At 40.6% G+C, this 17,021-nt stretch overlaps 1 protein-coding gene across 1 annotated transcript; it reads right to left on the reverse strand.

Moving 5' to 3' along the window:
- Positions 1–3,191: 3,191 nt before the first annotated feature.
- Positions 3,192–8,114, reverse strand: TMEM18 (transmembrane protein 18). Its single transcript, XM_033009838.2, has 5 exons — positions 8,017–8,114; positions 7,665–7,785; positions 5,262–5,316; positions 4,122–4,215; positions 3,192–4,028 (listed from the first exon to the last, which is right to left on the reverse strand). Exons 1-5 carry the CDS (start codon positions 8,062–8,064, stop codon positions 3,939–3,941), a joined length of 408 nt encoding a protein of 135 aa, XP_032865729.1. The 5' UTR covers positions 8,065–8,114; the 3' UTR covers positions 3,192–3,938.
- Between the last annotated feature and the right edge of the window lie 8,907 nt (positions 8,115–17,021).

Here is a 17,021-nt window from a genome sequence, read left to right on the forward strand (position 1 = left end):
TCCTCATTTTCCTGAACTTCCCAGCTCCTGTAAAAAACAGTTGAAGATTTTAGCTCACGATTCTCAAAATCCACAAAGCAATTCTCCATAGACTCTTCTCCATTTAGGATTCTCAGCCACAACAAATCACTAACACAGCTGTTCTGGAGTAGATGTCTTCTTTTAAGACCTAGCTGATGAAAAGTAGTACGACTGTCCTCTAAAGTTCTTAGAATACACACAAGGACGCAGGAGACCTCAATTTACTGTCCTTCCGTGCCTTTGGGAGATCAGTGTTTTATATGGGAGATGGGGATACCCAAAACGTATCTACTAAGCTAGCAAATACTCCTGAGGAACAGACATTCAAATTCCCTCATTGGATCTATTCCATTTTGTCTAGAATAATAAGATTCATTGGCCCCAAAAGAGATGAAAATACACTCAAAGCTAAGGATATGGCATTTCAGTGGATGTGGAAAAAGAGATTTCTAGGTTCTCATTCTTGGAATCGCATGTTACCTCAGTTATTACTTTTCCATAGTGAACAAGGCCAACTTCAAATTCCAGGAAGTCTGCCAACTAAATTCTGCTAATCTATCTTTTCACAGATTTATATGCAACAAAACTACTTTCTTCTATGGTAAAGTTGCCAGGTTAACATTACTTTCTCCCTTTTAATGTTTTTCCACATTGGCTGACACCACGTACAACAGTGGAAAGACATGCTAAGGAAGCCTGAAGATTTGAGTCATTGCTTGCACAATACACAGAACTAGTAACAAATCACCTCTGTCTTGTCTTGCCCTCCAAAGGATCCAGCCGAGTGGCTACCACCTTTTCTGTATACGCGTTCCAAACTGAAATAAACAGGCTCTTTCACAGGTAACCTAAATTCAGGTCTCCCAATTAAAAGCAAAGATATTCCACCAGCCTTAAACATTTGGCTCTCATTCACTTACACGTACAAAATTCTGGAGTAGGCAAAACAGTCTCTAAATTCACAATGTAATTGTTTTGGTTTGTCAGCAAGTAGGCCCTTACACTATGTTATTGCACTATCACTTCATAAATCCAGACACATAATGAAGAAAAGTCACAATTTACTTAATTCTGTGGGCTTCTTTTATGGTTAAAGACACCTACTTTTTTTTTTTTTTTTTTAAAAACTTAGTGTTTCTTAGGCAAGGTTAGCTAGAGGACAACAACTCAAGATAAAAGTTTGAGTCTTTCTTAAATGTAGAAAATAGGAATATTTTTCTGACAAACACATGGATGGAAACCCCATTTTTGTGTTTGTGAAAATTTATCTCATATAACTGTTACATTTACTTACTATATTTTCTATAGTCCGTGAAGGTTTAAAACCACCAAGCTCACAATTCTGAAGTATACGTTTTGAGATGTTCATCTTTCAAAAGAATATTGATATCATTTTGGAATTTGAAGCTGTTTATACCTTCACTCAGCAATACTTTTAGAAGACAAAACCCCCCTCATCATATTGATACTTTCTAAACCACATATTATCCACCTCCTAGCTATCACATTACATCAGTGGTATCAGAAATCAGGACAGTATACAGCTCGAATGGATTTTTACTTGCTAATTAAAGTGCCCACCACTCACACTCCAGGGTTCTTCATCCTTCAACTTTGTTAAAGGGATGTCATGCCCTGGCATCTTATATTAAAAGGCAAAATTACTCTGGTGACTCAACACAAAATTAAATACTGCCCGAAAGATCAACTACAATGAGAGGAAGAGGAAGGAGAATTTAGGCAGGCACAAAATTTCTTCATTTCACTCAGGATCCCCAAAGGTAAAGAGAATTTCTCTAATAAATCTCATGCCAAGCAAGACTAACACAAAATTGGGCAATACAGAAAAAGGAATTTCTGTTATCTTGTCTATGTTATGCTAGAAAGGGCAGTTCTAATTGCTGTATCTCACCAGTTTCATATACTTACAGAAGAGGAAATTTTCATTTTTTCCAACCTCACACACAAGAAAGACAAAATACTGAACTATATGGGGAAAACTTACCTTGGATGTACTAAATAAGGCACATGGTTTTCTACTGCAGGAGACTTGCTGCTTAGCTGTTCGGAACCACCTCATTTACCGTGAAGCCAACAGCTATTGCTAACAGGTGGTATCTTCATATGAGGCACTACAGCTTTAAGTGTGTGATACAAATTGTGCATTGATATTGTTGCAGAACAGTTCACAAGAGGAAAGTCAGGTGCACATTTGTGTGGTCGTGCTTAAGACCATGTATAAAAATAATCGCATACCTCTCCCCATCAAATCTAAGAGCAAAGCTGAACGTTTCTAAACCAACCTGGGAGAATTACATCTATCTATACAAAATGAGAAGCCCCATTCCTTGGTCCTGGAGACAGGAGCTACAGCCTATCCTGCAGCCTCTATTCACTCCCTCAAAACAGGGACTGTTCACAAAAGGCATGTACTATCTCTCAGATCACCACAGATGTTTTCATGGTGAAGTGACAGTTGACACTACCCAACACTGTGTCAGGAGTTGGAACAGAATGGACAATTATGGGACAACAGAGTCAGCCCACATCTATTTAGTTTGTGAATATAAAATAGCCTGTCTGTAACTGTTGGTGGAGCAATGAGTGACGAGAGCCATCCTAAATTAATCCATGGAAAAAGTAAAGAAATGGATCCCAGACTAACACTGCACTGCCCTTCCACAATGCTGTGAAGCCCTCCAGGGAGAGTTTCACTCTCTCCCTACCTAGGAGACTTGCAAATTGTGTATGTGCATACATCTGCTTACCTCCCTTGGGTCCGTATTTCCACTGTTGTGAAGACTATTCAAGTATTTAAAATTAATTTCACACTTAGATTAAAAACACAAGTATTCTGTGTTGTGGTACCCAAATGTTCTTCACATTAAGTTCCACTTTGTAAATCATCTTTCCTATGTCTTAAGTGACATCTATTTTAGACAGAAGCTTAGGTTTCCACACAAAGTTTTAACTGCTTCCAGATACAACTTTTACTAAATATGTATGGACAGTCTTCCATTGTGTTCATTCCACTCCCCCAATTTCCTTAATCTAAGTAAAACAGGTTACTCTGAGCAAAACTGAAGTCTTCTTCATTTTTATCAGAGTTAATTTTGAATTTTCTGTTATTTATTAAAAAAAAAGTAAAACATAAAAAAGGAACAGAATTGCATAGAACATATGAAGTGTCTCCCCTTCCTTTCTGTTCTACAGATAAGCAAAAACTATCAAAATTTCATCCGGTTTTAAGAAAATACATTTATCTAGAAACAGTAAAATCATGAAATGTAAATTGAAAAAAACGCAGAGAATTAATTTATGTAAGTACAAGATTTTACTAAACTGAGAATTTTTGTAAGAAAAAAGGTAAGAAAATATCTAATATTTAATACAATTAAATCCATTTAAGATACAGTAGGTAATTTTATTTATAAAATGATACTGGCACACAATACACATAGGAAGTATGAAACTTGATTTATAAAGAATTGAAATGCTTCATAGAAGCATGGATTCCTGAGGTTTTCTGAATACAGTCCCTCACTGGGCCAACTGGCTTAAGCAGCAGAAGACTAGATACTTGATAAACACACAGTTAAGACATGGTTAAAAAATACATAGGCAAATGGAAACAGACTAGAAGTTTGTGTCACCTCAATACTAACAGCCTTGCTCATGGTGGAAAACTATCTTACACTGAAGGGCACAAAGACCTGTTAATACTGGGTGTTTCTCAATTTCACAGCCAATTTGACTGTATTGTAGATACCTGCTTTCACCTCATCATCCATGGCCACAGATTGCAAAGTCCTCTTGACATCAGACACAGAAACATTCCTGTTTCTGGATAAACATACAGAAGGACTGATTACCTGGACAAGTACTATTACAATTAAAAAAAAGGAAAATAGATGCTTTCACTTATTTTTCTCTTTTTCTGTTTTCATTCTCTGCTGTAGTGTCTTCAGTTCAGTCATTACATTCAAAGTTCTGTAAACCCAGGTGACCTGAAAAATAAGTAAATTATTAAATTTAACTAATTCACATACATTTACTTCTCAATTTATTGCAAGCATCCATATAAATGAACACATACATACCACAATTATAATAGTATTCACCAGCAGTGGTGCTGAAAACACAAGTGAAATAAACATTCCTCTTGAATCAAAGTATTGGTATTTAGAAAACAGCCTGAAAGAAATAAAAGAGGAAGCTTTATTCAGTGTAGTTCACATAACATTAGACTTTCATGATAACTATTCAACATCGACACTGTACATATTATCCTACTTCTTGGGACCCCCAAGCACAGGCCAGCATTCTACTGTATTAAGTCAGAACAAAGAGATAGACAATATCTCAGCACTTACGAATGTTTATTACAATACCAGTCTTTCTTTTCTTTAAAGTTTTACTGTGGAAAACCTAAATAAAACAACCATAGATTATGTAACTTACTAATGTGACTACAATAGTACATATATTTGTTCATCAGAAATCATGCTTACCCTGAAGTGTCTGAAATGACTTTCTTAGGTATTTTGCTTACTCATATTAGAAAAGATAACAGAAATAATAAATGTAGCAAAGCTGTAATTAGGTCGTGTATGCCTGAAGTAAAACAAAGACTTAAAATTAGATGCCTGCATAAAGTAGTGTTAAACACATAATTTCCAGTTATATTAAGGAAAGATTAGTTCAGTGCTTATGAAAATAAGCCATCAGTTTAGTTCAAGTACACCGGCTCAGTAAAACAAACAAATGTTAATCCTTTTATGCATGTAAGTAAGTATAAAATAGTAGTGATATTTTTGAGAAGTAGTGCTTAACTTTGGCTTATTAAACATAAATAGCTATCAAAGAAGATCCAACAAAACAAAAAAAATAATCAAAGTTCACATTCTTTTCCCCTTAACCATCACACTCTGCTTTTCTCTTAGTTCTCTGACTAGTTAGTTTACAACCACCCATATAAACATAGGTTTTAAGCAGCACAATAAATACATGGTAGCTATGAAAAATTATCTTTTCTTATAAGATAAGTGATAACTATGTTGTACTGTATGGTTTTGTTCAAAAGTTTGGTATTAATCAATGCAACAGACTCTCTGCCATAACATTCTACTGATGAGGCATGAGTGACTCTCTTTAAATTGATGTTTTCTAGGAATGATACAAAAAAAAAAAAATTAGAACAACATTCATTTAAATGCAAAAATGAAAATGAAAACATTTACCTCCAATTCATGGCTGCTAATTCATTTATATATTCAGCGCAGTACACTAAGCCCACTGTACAACAAAAGAAAAATATTAGATTCATTTTAAATATTTATTTAAAAATAAACTGCCATCAGTTCTGTGATGTATACTAAAGATTTATACATACCAGACAGTAGAATTCCTCAAACCTCAGAAGATCAAATTACACATTTAATATTTAACTGCACAAAACCAATCCAAATTTAAATGTCCCATATAGAAGTCCCATATATAATATAAATGCCCCATATACGAAGTGTAAAGTGATCACAAAACATACCCACTATATTACAAACAAAATCCTACTCATCTGATCTTACAGAAAGAACTCAGCACACAATTATAAAAACCCAAAACAAATCAAAAGCCACCAAATAGTATTTTTTCCAACAATCTTCTTGGTGACTGCTTCTAAGCTATGTCTGTAAAAAGAAATGCTGACACTCCCCAAAACTGATATGGAGTTATCGTTTTAGATGTTATGGTGTCACACTGATAAATAAGACATTGCTATCTGAAGTCAGGGTACCAATTATATATAAATTGGTAAAATACAAACTTTGTTTGAAAAGGTGTATAGTAGAGTAGTCCGCTGCAATCAGGTGAAAACTAGCATATTCTTACTCAACAATTACATGCAATATGAAACCCTTAAGATAGTAAGAAAATTCACAAGTTTAACAGAAAAGCAATACAACTACAAAATTTTAAATTTGTCCTTGTATCATTTTCCACAAGAAACAAAGGAAAAAATGCAGATTCAGTAGTTAAAGCTGACCCGCACAAGGCAATTAAATAACTAGTCTAGTGATAAGAAAGAGTGCTATTTTGTTTTGCCATCATCTGGATTACCTTTGCTTGGTGATGCACAGTATAAATGTAGCTATAGCTGCTCAGTTGCCAAGGTAAACCAATGTGATAATTTTATAATTTCCTCAGTTATTTCTGATTGTCTACAATACAAAGTTATTTATATTGCAGACCTCTCAAAAATGGTTCAGTTTTTCAGGTACAAACAAAGCTTGGACTCAATATGGATATTTTTATTCACTCATATGTTAACCACAAGTTTACATTGTATCTGAGTTAAAAAGCCAGCAATGATCAGTTTCACTGCGTTTACCAGTGCAGTTAAACCTTGGGCATTCGAATTAGCATTAGTAACTCTGGGAATACTTTTGACAGAGTCTAAAGTAAACATTGTGTCATTGGAAATTCTGAATGTTTAATATTAAATCGAAGAAAACAAAGCCTGTATTCTTACAGGGAACTTTCAGGCCTAATGTGTCATAAAGTGTATTGTTATTTTGCCTTCTGTAGATCATTTTAAACTCTGAAGTTAAAAATTGAAGTATACAAATTACTAAGGTTTCTAGATTTCTTTTTGGGGGTACTTAATGTTATTGAAACCTTAGGTTTAGCTGAGTTAAGTTATTTGCAGTTTTGATGAAGCTGTAATTCCTTTCCCAACTTGACAAGCTCACTAAATGGTGTTTTAAAAAGTCAACCTAGTCTTCAAGTGGCTTTTTGCCTGTGAATCTCTTTCAGTTGCTTACTTTCTCCACTACCCTGCAAGCATGACAGAACTGAGGTGCTGTGTAAAAAAAACCCAACTCACCAGAAGAGCCAACCCATGGCTTGAACCAAATTACTGCTCATAATACAGGGATCTAACTCAAATCCATGACATCTTAGTTAAACCAAACACCTTCCACAAAGCTACTAGATCTTCTGCCAGTCAGCTGTAAAGACACAGCTTTGGCTAGGCAAGGCCACTGTGGATTCTCAGCCTGAAGTCTAATTAATCCTGAGATAAGACACACTGTTACTGCAATGTACCAAAGCAGCCCTGCTCTTCCTCATGCCATTACCACAGCTGTCAGTGGGGCATATGGTGAAGCTGCTTCAGGAATGAATCCAGCTGAAAGCTGACTGTATTCACTGAACTGCAGTATTATGACAAGACAGAGTAGAAAGCAACTGCTGTCTCTCAGTCGATTTCTTGTCTGCTTCTCCAGCAGGGAAACTGTTTCTTGGGGAGCTGTGACACACACAGCATTTACCATGCAGAAACCGTACTTATCCCAGATCCTCGCTAAGAACAGAGTTTTAAGTCACTACTTCCTACAGTCTTAGAAACTAAATAAATACATACTTATTGGTCAGAGCTGTTTCTGTAACAGTTTCCCACGTATAGACACACGCATTATTACTACAATACTAATTTGCATGCGCTGTATCTGCTGCAAAGTGCGCTGTGCAAGTACATGAAGAAAACGGTTACCATTATGAAAACAAAAGGAGCTATATGACAGTATTAACAGCTTCAGCAGTATCGCCCGAGTGCCAGTTCACGGAAGCAGGAATATCCTACTTACCCATGCAGAGGAAGTGCCCGATTTGCACCCGGTAGTGCTGGAAAGAGATGCAGGTTAGGAGGAAGCAGAGGACGTGGAAAACCGCCAGCCCCACCAGCCAGGGCTCGGACCAGTCCGTCCTCTACGATCGAAATAAAAGCAGGTTAGCTACGGCAGGCGAAGGAGTGTCACCCGGCGAACAGCCTCCCTTCCCCCCCGCACAGAAACGACAACCGGTTTCTGTCACGAACCGCGCTCAAACAGCCCGCCCCGTGCCACGCTGGGGAAGAAGCGAGCACCCTAGCCGCTCCCCGCGGGGACCGCTGCCTCCTCCCCGGGGGAACGGCCAGCCCGGCCCCAGCTCCCTCCTTACCGCCAGGATGGCGGACAGCCCCGGCGGGCTGCTTAAGGGCTTCTCCATGATTGCGGCAGCGCCCCGTCAGGCGGCCGTCGAAGTCTCGCGAGAAGACGCCCAACGGCCGCCGGGTCCCTGCCCTGCGGCGGTGAGGCGGGAGGCGTTGGGCGGCGGGAAGAGCTTCGGCTTTACCTCTGAGGCAATGGAGAGGGGGGGGGGCAGCTCGTGTGTCACGGCTGGTGTTTCCAGGGCCGCCCTCATCCCATCGGAGGGGGAGAGGATGGTGGCTGGCCCGTGTTTTGGAGAACCAGCAAAGGTGGCTCTCCACACCCCAGGGGTCTCTCCTGAGGGTAGCACCAAGTCAGAACCATCTCTCCTGATTCTGGGACTGAAATTGCATTCCTCAAAAATAACCCTGGCGTTTCAGAAAAGGGGTAGGAAGCTCTAATTGTGGTTTTAGCATTTAATAGTGAAGTTAGGAAGCTCACGGGAGAATTTTTATTTATTTTTTTTTTTTTTTTCATGATCTGCTCATTGGCATCAGGCTGGTGGCAAGGTGTTTGGGGTGCTCTGGATTGACAGCCCAACATTGGTGTTGGCTCTTTGATCTTCTCTCAGTAACAGTCAGTGGCTGGCTTCAGCTGCTCTAGGGATGGAAGTGAAGGAAAAAGGGACTTTTAATCCCAGCTGGAAATTTCTCACAGAAAATCCCCATTGAGCACTCCAGGCAGGAACTTAGGTCAAGTGAAAAAAAAGTTTTTTTTTAATCCATGTGAAAAAAATGTATAAATAATTAATTACTCTACAATGGTAAGTGAATGAGACATTTTAAATGTTAAACCTCTCATTTATAATTCCTTTTCCTCAATGCACATTGATCTGGAACAACCAACCACTCTTAAAGACCTATCACTTAAAGAGAGTTTTCAAACTCGGATTTCTATCAAGTCAGGAGATTTCATGAATCTTAATAGGATGAGCTTTATCAAACAAAACATACTGTCATATATTGCTCCACATTCTGCCTTCATGAAATTATTTTTTTCTGACAGTTTGACTAATCAGATGTGAAGCCTTGGGGTTTTTTTCAGAATGTTTTGAAGTGCATGTATAAGTAAATATTACAAATACTTCTTTGTAAAACAACATTTTGTAATACTTTCTGTAGATGTTTAGTCTACCATATAGCCAAATACAGGTCGTCGGTGTGAACTAGTCACTTCTGCAATTTAGGATGAGGTACCTGAAAATAAGGATGTGTTTCACTGTTTTACTTTAGGTTTTTGCTAGCCATTTTCTCAACAACAATAGCATCTGGAGGCCAGTCGAGGATTTTACTTAAAGCATTTCAAAATTAAGTAAGATGATGCAAAAGTGATCATTTCTACTACCATTTTGCTCCTAATTTTAAGACTGGTGGGAAAAAAAAAAAGATGTTTTGATTCCACACAGTAGATTGGGAAATAAGACTGGAAGAAACTGACTTATCATTTGAAATGTCTAACTAGCAATGTGACAAATAAAATGTTTTGGGATTTTTGTTAATAAGGAGTCAGTTTCTTGTAATTGCTCAGTAATCGACTATAGTAACTGTTTGCGATAGCTGAAGGGCTTTGCTGAATGAAGGATACAATAGCTGCTTTAGGAGCAGAATGTGCTGGTCAGTCAATCTGTGATGGGGACAAGCTGGGTGGATAGGAAATTATTGTCTTATTGTGGCTACAGGGTACTCTTAAAAGATCAATGTAGATTTTACTGTCAGCAAATGTAGCAGCAGTGGAAACTTTTATAGGGAGATAGGAGTTGCTTCTTTAAGGTTGACTAGGATAAAGCCAATAATGCTGTTTGTCAGTAGGTGGTAGCAGATACATAAGTATTCTCAGATCTTTTGTGTGGTAGAGGTTATCTTTCATTTGTTTTTAGTGGAGAATGAATTGTGAAACAGAAGATACTTAAAAGGCAACAAACAGCTGCATTGCTTTTTCATAGGGAAAAATCTGTGTATTTGTCCCTTTACAGCTTCTTTGCAGAGCCAGTATTCTACATTAGGTCTGAATTTTAAAAATACTCTAGTAACCAGAAATACTCAGTACCAATGATAATATATAAATATTTCTGTTCTTGTTACTATAAGTAACTTAAGTAGTTTCTAAAACTCAGTCGCAGTTTTCTGTTGTAAGATTCAGATTCCTATGTAATGTCTTTCCACACTACAGTATTACCTAAGTAGGCTGGATGCAAGATCAAAAAAAAAAAGTAGATTGGTAAGTGGAGGTTTTTTTCCTTTTTAACAACTGAAAGACTTAATTTGCTTTACATAGGAAAGTAAATCAGGTGTTTATCTTAAGTTTAGGTTGCTGAAAAAACACAAGCTGGGTGGTAAAAAAGCCTACTTATGATAGGAAATCCCAAACTTAAATGGTAAATTATGTTTCTAGTGGTAGCCCTAGATGTTCACTAGCAGATCTTATGGTGCTGTACTACAGACCACTTGTAAGTGCCTTTTGTACTTGCTGCTGAGGGAAATGCAACTCCAGTTCTCCATGAGAATGGAAAAAGACTTGTGTTTTTGAAGTTCCCTACAAGCACAGGAAATGCGTAATATCTTTTATTTTATTTAATGAGTCTTTGAATTAGCAGAGAGCTAGATAAGTTATAACGGTCTTGTTTTATTAAGATCCTAAGATGTAGGTTTGCTTTTGTGATAATGCATTTTTAGTTTCTGCCTTAAGAAGCTGAAGTGTTTTGCAATACATATTTAAAATACCTTTGAAAAATTAAATACAAATTTCTGCTGTCCTTGTTCTGAGCAAACCATGTCCTACACTATTTTATTCTTTGCACTTGATATATTAAATATCCTATCTTTACAAGATGTGTTCCATTGTTTACTGGATTTTGTTTATGAAGGATGGGATTGTCTTGAGCTATCTAAACTTTTCAAGGTTTTGTGGGTGAAGCAGTTTACAATGGTCTCAATTTAAACAGGTGGTTTCTTATGAGGAACTTTCTTGGTTTTAAATATGAATTAAAGGAGCCAAAATGCAAACTATAAATAGCTTATAAATGTCTTAGTGTGATGAGGTAGGTCAGTGTGACAACAGATGCATCTCTGATCAGGATATCAGATGTTACGTGTTGAGGTTGTTGGATCACAGCCTGCGGTTGTTGTGCTGTCCTTGTCCACAACATGAATGGTAATCCACGGCCACCCAGCCTTTGAGGGTCTTCTCGGGAGTTGGTGAGGCTCAGGTTTTTCTTCGAGTGTCCCTGAGCTTGATCTTCAGGCAGAGATCTCTGAATCCAGAACCAGGAATTCTTACAATATATTGTTTTCAGGAGCACTTGACTGGTTGACTGCACAATACAGTTGTGTTGTTCCTTGGTTTGTCATGTGGATTGTTACTCACAGTCACAGTGTGTGGCCGCAGCCTTGCTAGACGACTGCTTTCAATGAGTTATGACCAGATGGAGCCACCAGGTGCAGAAGTTCATCAAGCTCAGCAACTGTAACCTTGACAAGCAAGCAGAGTACCTGGGCATCCTTGTCCCATTACAGTTCCAAACAGTTAACTCCAGTGACAGTAACGGAGGAAAGTCTGCATAACTTTTATTAACTTACTTCATGTGGGATTCATCACTTCAGCTGGATCTGGGCAGATGTAGTGAAGATTTTTGTGTGCGTGGGTGGTTTTATGCAGGTTATACTCAGTGACAGCTTTGGGAGGCTTTCACTGTTTTTCATGATTCTGCTGTTTGCTTCCCCAGTCAGAGTGGTGTGTGACTGCCTTTACCAGGCAGGGTGGGTGAAATGCTGCTCTTCCTGCCAGCCCTGGGATGCTTGGTTCTGAGGATATGATTGGAGTCGTCAGCAGCATAAGATGTGCAGAACCCCAGTGAGGACGATGTGGTTTTCTCACTGAGACAGAACTAAGGTTCCAGAGGGATGGTACCAGAGCTGCCCTTTGATTTTTCCCTTTCTTCTTCCAAGCTATTCTCTCCCTTTTCCACATTCCCCACTTCCCATCTTTTCCTTTGTCGCCTGATGTAATCATGAACATGTGTCTGGCAGTGCACTGGACCGTGCTGTCTGCCACCCCAAGTATGTGAGCAGAGCTGAGATTTTCCCAGGGACACATGTCAGGTAGCTTGCGGGACAAAAGGAAGGATTAATGGGTACCTTCTGTGTCTCTATTAGGGAGACAAAAAGCTGCAAGCAGATGAGCAAGCTAGTGAATGGGGCAGGCCCTCACCAGAGCCTCCGTCAAGACAGAGATAGGAGGTGAGCATGTGGAGGTTAGTGGCACATACACTCAATTTCTGTGCTTTGCAGAGATCCCACTACCAAGTTCTGCTGTGGAGGAAGCGGCTGCTCATCCTGCATCTCCTGCCTGTCTCCTAGCCTGCTTCTGTTGGAGTAGTCTGCTGCACTGAGTTGGACAGTCTTTTCAGAGCTTTGAGAGGCATGAGCAGTTTCAATATGAAAATAGACTGAGCCTGGGAGAGGAGTCTGGATGATCATTGTTGCTGTGGTCACTTCCAGGCCACCATTTTTATCTGCCCTGAAGATTTTCATTAATTTCATGGTCGTTCAAAAGCTGTCTTAAATTTGTATTTGCTTCCCAATGCAGCAGAAGTGAGCCTGGATCTGATATTCTTTCTAATGCATATTACACTAAAATCTTTCACTTTCCTTGTCCTTTCCATTATTGAATTATTATTTTTGAGTGCTTCCATTAGTTTTGCAGTTCCTGTCATCTCTACCTTTTTAAAGTACCAGCTTTTATCGGTTATGATATACTTCGAAAATAATAATAAGAGTGTTTTAAAGATTCTTTAGAAATATAATTTAAAACTTCCTGTGGATTGTTTTGTGTATGTCCTTTGTGGGTTTCAGGTTTAGATGATGGATTCCATTTCATCTAACCTTAAGGTTTAGGCCTGCTTTTGAGAAAGAGAGTTGGACTAGATGACCTCCAGAGGTCTGACCTACATTGCTCTATAATTTTGATTTTCCAGTGATACAGACCGGGCTGACTGGCTGGGGAGCAACACTGCTGAGAATGACCTGGGGAGCCTGCGAGGCAAAAAGCTGAACACAAACCAGCAGTGTGCCCTGGCAGCAAATAGTGCCAGCAGTCTCCTGGGCTGTATTAACAGCATACCCAGGAGATGAAGGGATTCATCATTCACTAGACCACACCTGCATCTAGTTTTGGATACTTCAGATGCAAGGATGATAATGATAAACTGGAAAAAGCTCAGCTGAGAGCTGTCCAAATGTTCAGGTAGTTGAAGCATTTGTCCTGGGAGGCTCTGAGGGAACTGGGCTTGTTTGGCCTGGAGAAGAGATGGCTCCAGGGTAAATCAAATAGCAACCTGTCAGTGCTTAAGAGGAGCTTATCAAAAAGACGGGAGCCAGGCTCTTCTGGTGGTGTGGTGGGAGAATGATGCAATGCACATAAACTGAAACTTGACGTTTGGGCTAGATATAAGAAAAAGCTTTTTCTCTGTGAGGACAACCAAACAATGGAAAAAGTATCCAAAGAGGTTGTGGGATGTCTGTTCTTGGAGGTTTTCAGGACCCAGTTGGGTAAAGCCCTGAGCAACCCAGTCTGGCCTCATAGTGGACCTTGCTTTGATCATGAGGTTGGGTTGACCTCCTAAATTCCCTTCCAACCTGAATTATTGTGATTCTGTGATTCCACAATTTAAGTGAGAAAAATTAACTGCTTAGTTGTGTTCACTAGACAATATTGCAATGGCCTGGAAATGAAATGAATGTGTGTTTTTTTCAGAATCTTATTCCCTTTACTTCATCTCTTTCATCCACTTTCTGTCAGGGCTTTTTCCTCAGTGTAGGATAGCTTCAGGCTTACTTTTCTTCCTTCACTATTTCCAAACCATACAGGCAGTCTGAAATGCAAATGTCTTTTTGTTCTTGTCCTGATTCGGGCTGGAATAGAGTTCCTGTTTGTTTTAGTAGCTGGAGGAGTGCTGCAGCACCCTGAGACCCCAGGGGCTCCCCAGGTCCTAGTGCCCTCACCTGTGTGTGGGGGTGGGGGGAGCACAGCTGGAGGGCTGGGCTGGGATTGGCTGATATTCCATGTCATGTGACATTATGCTCACCATATAAAGGCAGGAGAGGGCCAGGAGGGGCTGCCACTTGTGGGAGTGTGGCTGTGGGGCCTTTGTGTTTGGGATGGCTGGTTGGGAGCAGGTGGGTGTCTGCCAGTGGGTGGTGAGCAGCTGTATGGTACATTACCTACTGATATTGCTGTCAGTGTATTATTCTGTTACTATTATTAAACTGTTTTTATCTCAATCTGCGAGTCTCCCTTTGCCCCTCCGATTCCCTCCCCATTCCCAAGTGGGGGGAGGGCGGGTGAGCGGCTGTGTGGCGTTTAGCTGCTGAGTAGGCTCAAACCACAACAGTTCTCTACCTACTAACATGACCACCTATTAAATTATTCCACTAACCCCACCAAAGATCTCCTCAGAAGTCTTTCAAAGCCCTGCTGTGTTCTGGCTAAATAACCAGATTTTACTTCTGTTGGGGTCTTTGTCCAGTCAAGGTGGAAGAGACCAAATGTAGTTGCAAGCTAAAAGCAGTCCTGATAGTCTTAGATCGTGCTCTTAATTATACACTTTACTTTCTCTTTGACTCCCTCTGAAGTTTTCCTCTGTCAGAATTTCTGCATTGGTTGTTTTTCAGCTCGGAAGTATCACCTTGTGTCATTCCACAGGATGGTGTGGAAATTTACATTTCATTGATGTGTGACTGCATTGCACCTGGCACATAATACAGTGCATTTAAGTTGCAACACAGCTATTGTAATAAAAGGGCAAGAGGAATAGAAGTATTTCTGATGTGCGGGGCAACTTTCATGATTGTATCTGATCTGATTCCAGAACTTGATATCAACATTGTGTTTTCTGCTTAAGGGCATGCCCTTAAAGCACATCCCAGCCCCTCCTGCCCCTTATTCTTAACATGCAGGGGAAGTACATGTTGCATGGAGCAGGGAGCAGCAGGAACAGGATCAGCAACTGGAAGAGACTTTTTTTGAACTTATCATTGTTCTGAGAGATCTCAGCCTTTTAATCTGGGAGACTGAACGCTCAAGGTAAGTCTTGTACTCTGGGGCTCCTGCTGCTTCTTGATTATCATCTTCCTCTCTTGAATCAAGAGTGAAGGGTGGAAAAATGGTGGTAATTCAGCAACAAAGACAGCCAAGACCTAGATAGCCAGCATATCTGCCTGTTGATCCTGGAGCTATGCATGGTCATCACTTTCTGGTGTTTGTTGCGTATCCTTAACAGTCCATAGCTCTGATGGTATAGTTTAACCAAATGAATCAGACAGTCTGAGCGTGTTAGCTAAGATTTGACCTCTGGAAATAGAAACCAAGACACACGTGTTACAAGCACTTATAGAATATACTTTAAAATACAGCAATAATTGGAAAGCTATCAACATTTGTACATTTAAGACACGACAATACTGACTTAGTACCTATTGACTTATTCTTACTATCTGTGTGCTAAAAGCATATGACCTGAGAATAATCACGTGTTGTAATTTTCTGGCACAGGTGTGGGAGCTCCACTACAACATCTTGCATCAGGAGGGTTGAGCAGCCGTCAGTTAATCCTCCTCCAGCTTTTTTGCAGTGTGAGGTTTTACAAATTCATGGGTTGTTCCATTGATTGGTGGGTGTCGTGACAAAATACTGAGACATAATACAGAACATCCACCCATAGTCCCTTCACCACACCTGAAAAAAAACTTCCCCACAATTACAAATACAGACATTACAAAGATCATTCTACCAATGGAGTTCAGTCTGTATTTTGCTCATTACCTCTCCCAATTAATAGCCTTATCACATCACAACCCTCTGCCCCACGTTGGGCGCCAAAAACTGTCGTGGTTTGGGCCTGGTTGGCAGCCAACCACAATGCAGCACCTCTCTCTCCCTTCCCCTCCGGCAATGAGAAGGGACAGATGAGCTAGGCTCGGGGTTAGAGATAGGACTGGGATGGGGAAAATCACCCTTTATGGTCATAAGTAGAAGTCAGACTCATTAGGGGAAGAAAAAAAGAACATACATTTATTACAGACACTAACAACACATAACAGATTAGGACAGTGAGAAGCATTGACACATCTTGAGAACACCTTCCCCCCACCCCTCCCTTCTTCCCGGGCTCAGCTCTTCTCCCAATATCTCTACCTCCTCCCCCAGTGGTGCAGGGGCAGGGAATGGGGGGTGCAGTCAGTGCTGCCACTTCCTTCATCTTCGGTGAGGGGAGTGTCCGAAACTTGTTCCTCCTGCTCCATCGTGGTCCCCCTCTCACAGGAGACAGTCCTCCACAAACTTTCTCCTACATGAGTCCATCCCATGGGCTGCAGTGTTCTGCACTTCTGCGTCGTGGGTCACTAATTTTCTCCAACTGGAGTCCCTCCCATGGCTGCAGCCCTTCCCGAGCTGCTCCGGCATGGGACACTCCCGCATGCTGCAATCCTCCCAGCACTGAATTACAGCAGCGGGGCTACCTTTTCCCACAAGACCCCGGCCTTCTTCGGGCACAGAACCTTGATCAATCAGGTGGAAGCCACAGACCATAAATCAGTGTCTGCTCCACCGTAGATCTTCATGGGTGGCAGGGGGGTCCGCCCTGCCGTCTCACCACAGGATACAGGGGGGTCTCTGCTCCGGCACACCTCCCCCCTCCTTTCTTCCTCCGTTCCTCCACTGACCTTGATGTTCACGCAGCTGCAGCAATTCCTCCTCACCAGTCGGACTGCCCGTCACCACTTCCCTTCTTAAATACGTTATCGCAGAGGCGCAGCTGATTGGCTCAATTTCCCAAAGAGAAGTGGAGCTGATTTGGAGCTGGGGGAGCTTCGAGAAGCTTCTCACAGGGGGCCGCCCCGATAGCCCCCTCCCCTGCCACCAAAAAAACTCCACCACTCACTCAACCCAGGACAGTGGGATATATCTCTTGGCTTTGCTGGT

This window comes from Tyto alba, unplaced genomic scaffold, assembly GCF_018691265.1.
Source record: "Tyto alba isolate M040663 unplaced genomic scaffold, T.alba_DEE_v4.0 Super-Scaffold_40, whole genome shotgun sequence".
NCBI lineage: Eukaryota > Metazoa > Chordata > Aves > Strigiformes > Tytonidae > Tyto > Tyto alba.

Excerpts from the sequence above, each read along its gene's own strand:
- TMEM18 (XM_033009838.2), bottom strand. The coding sequence starts at position 8,064 with ATGGAGAAGCCCTTAAGCAGCCCGCCGGGGCTGTCCGCCATCCTGGCG. Across the intron at positions 4,216-5,261 it reads TTAGCAGCCATGAATTGGAG|GCTGTTTTCTAAATACCAAT; the intron begins GTAAATGTTTTC and ends TATTTCTTTCAG. Across the intron at positions 4,029-4,121 it reads TGAATACTATTATAATTGTG|GTCACCTGGGTTTACAGAAC; the intron begins GTATGTATGTGT and ends CTTATTTTTCAG.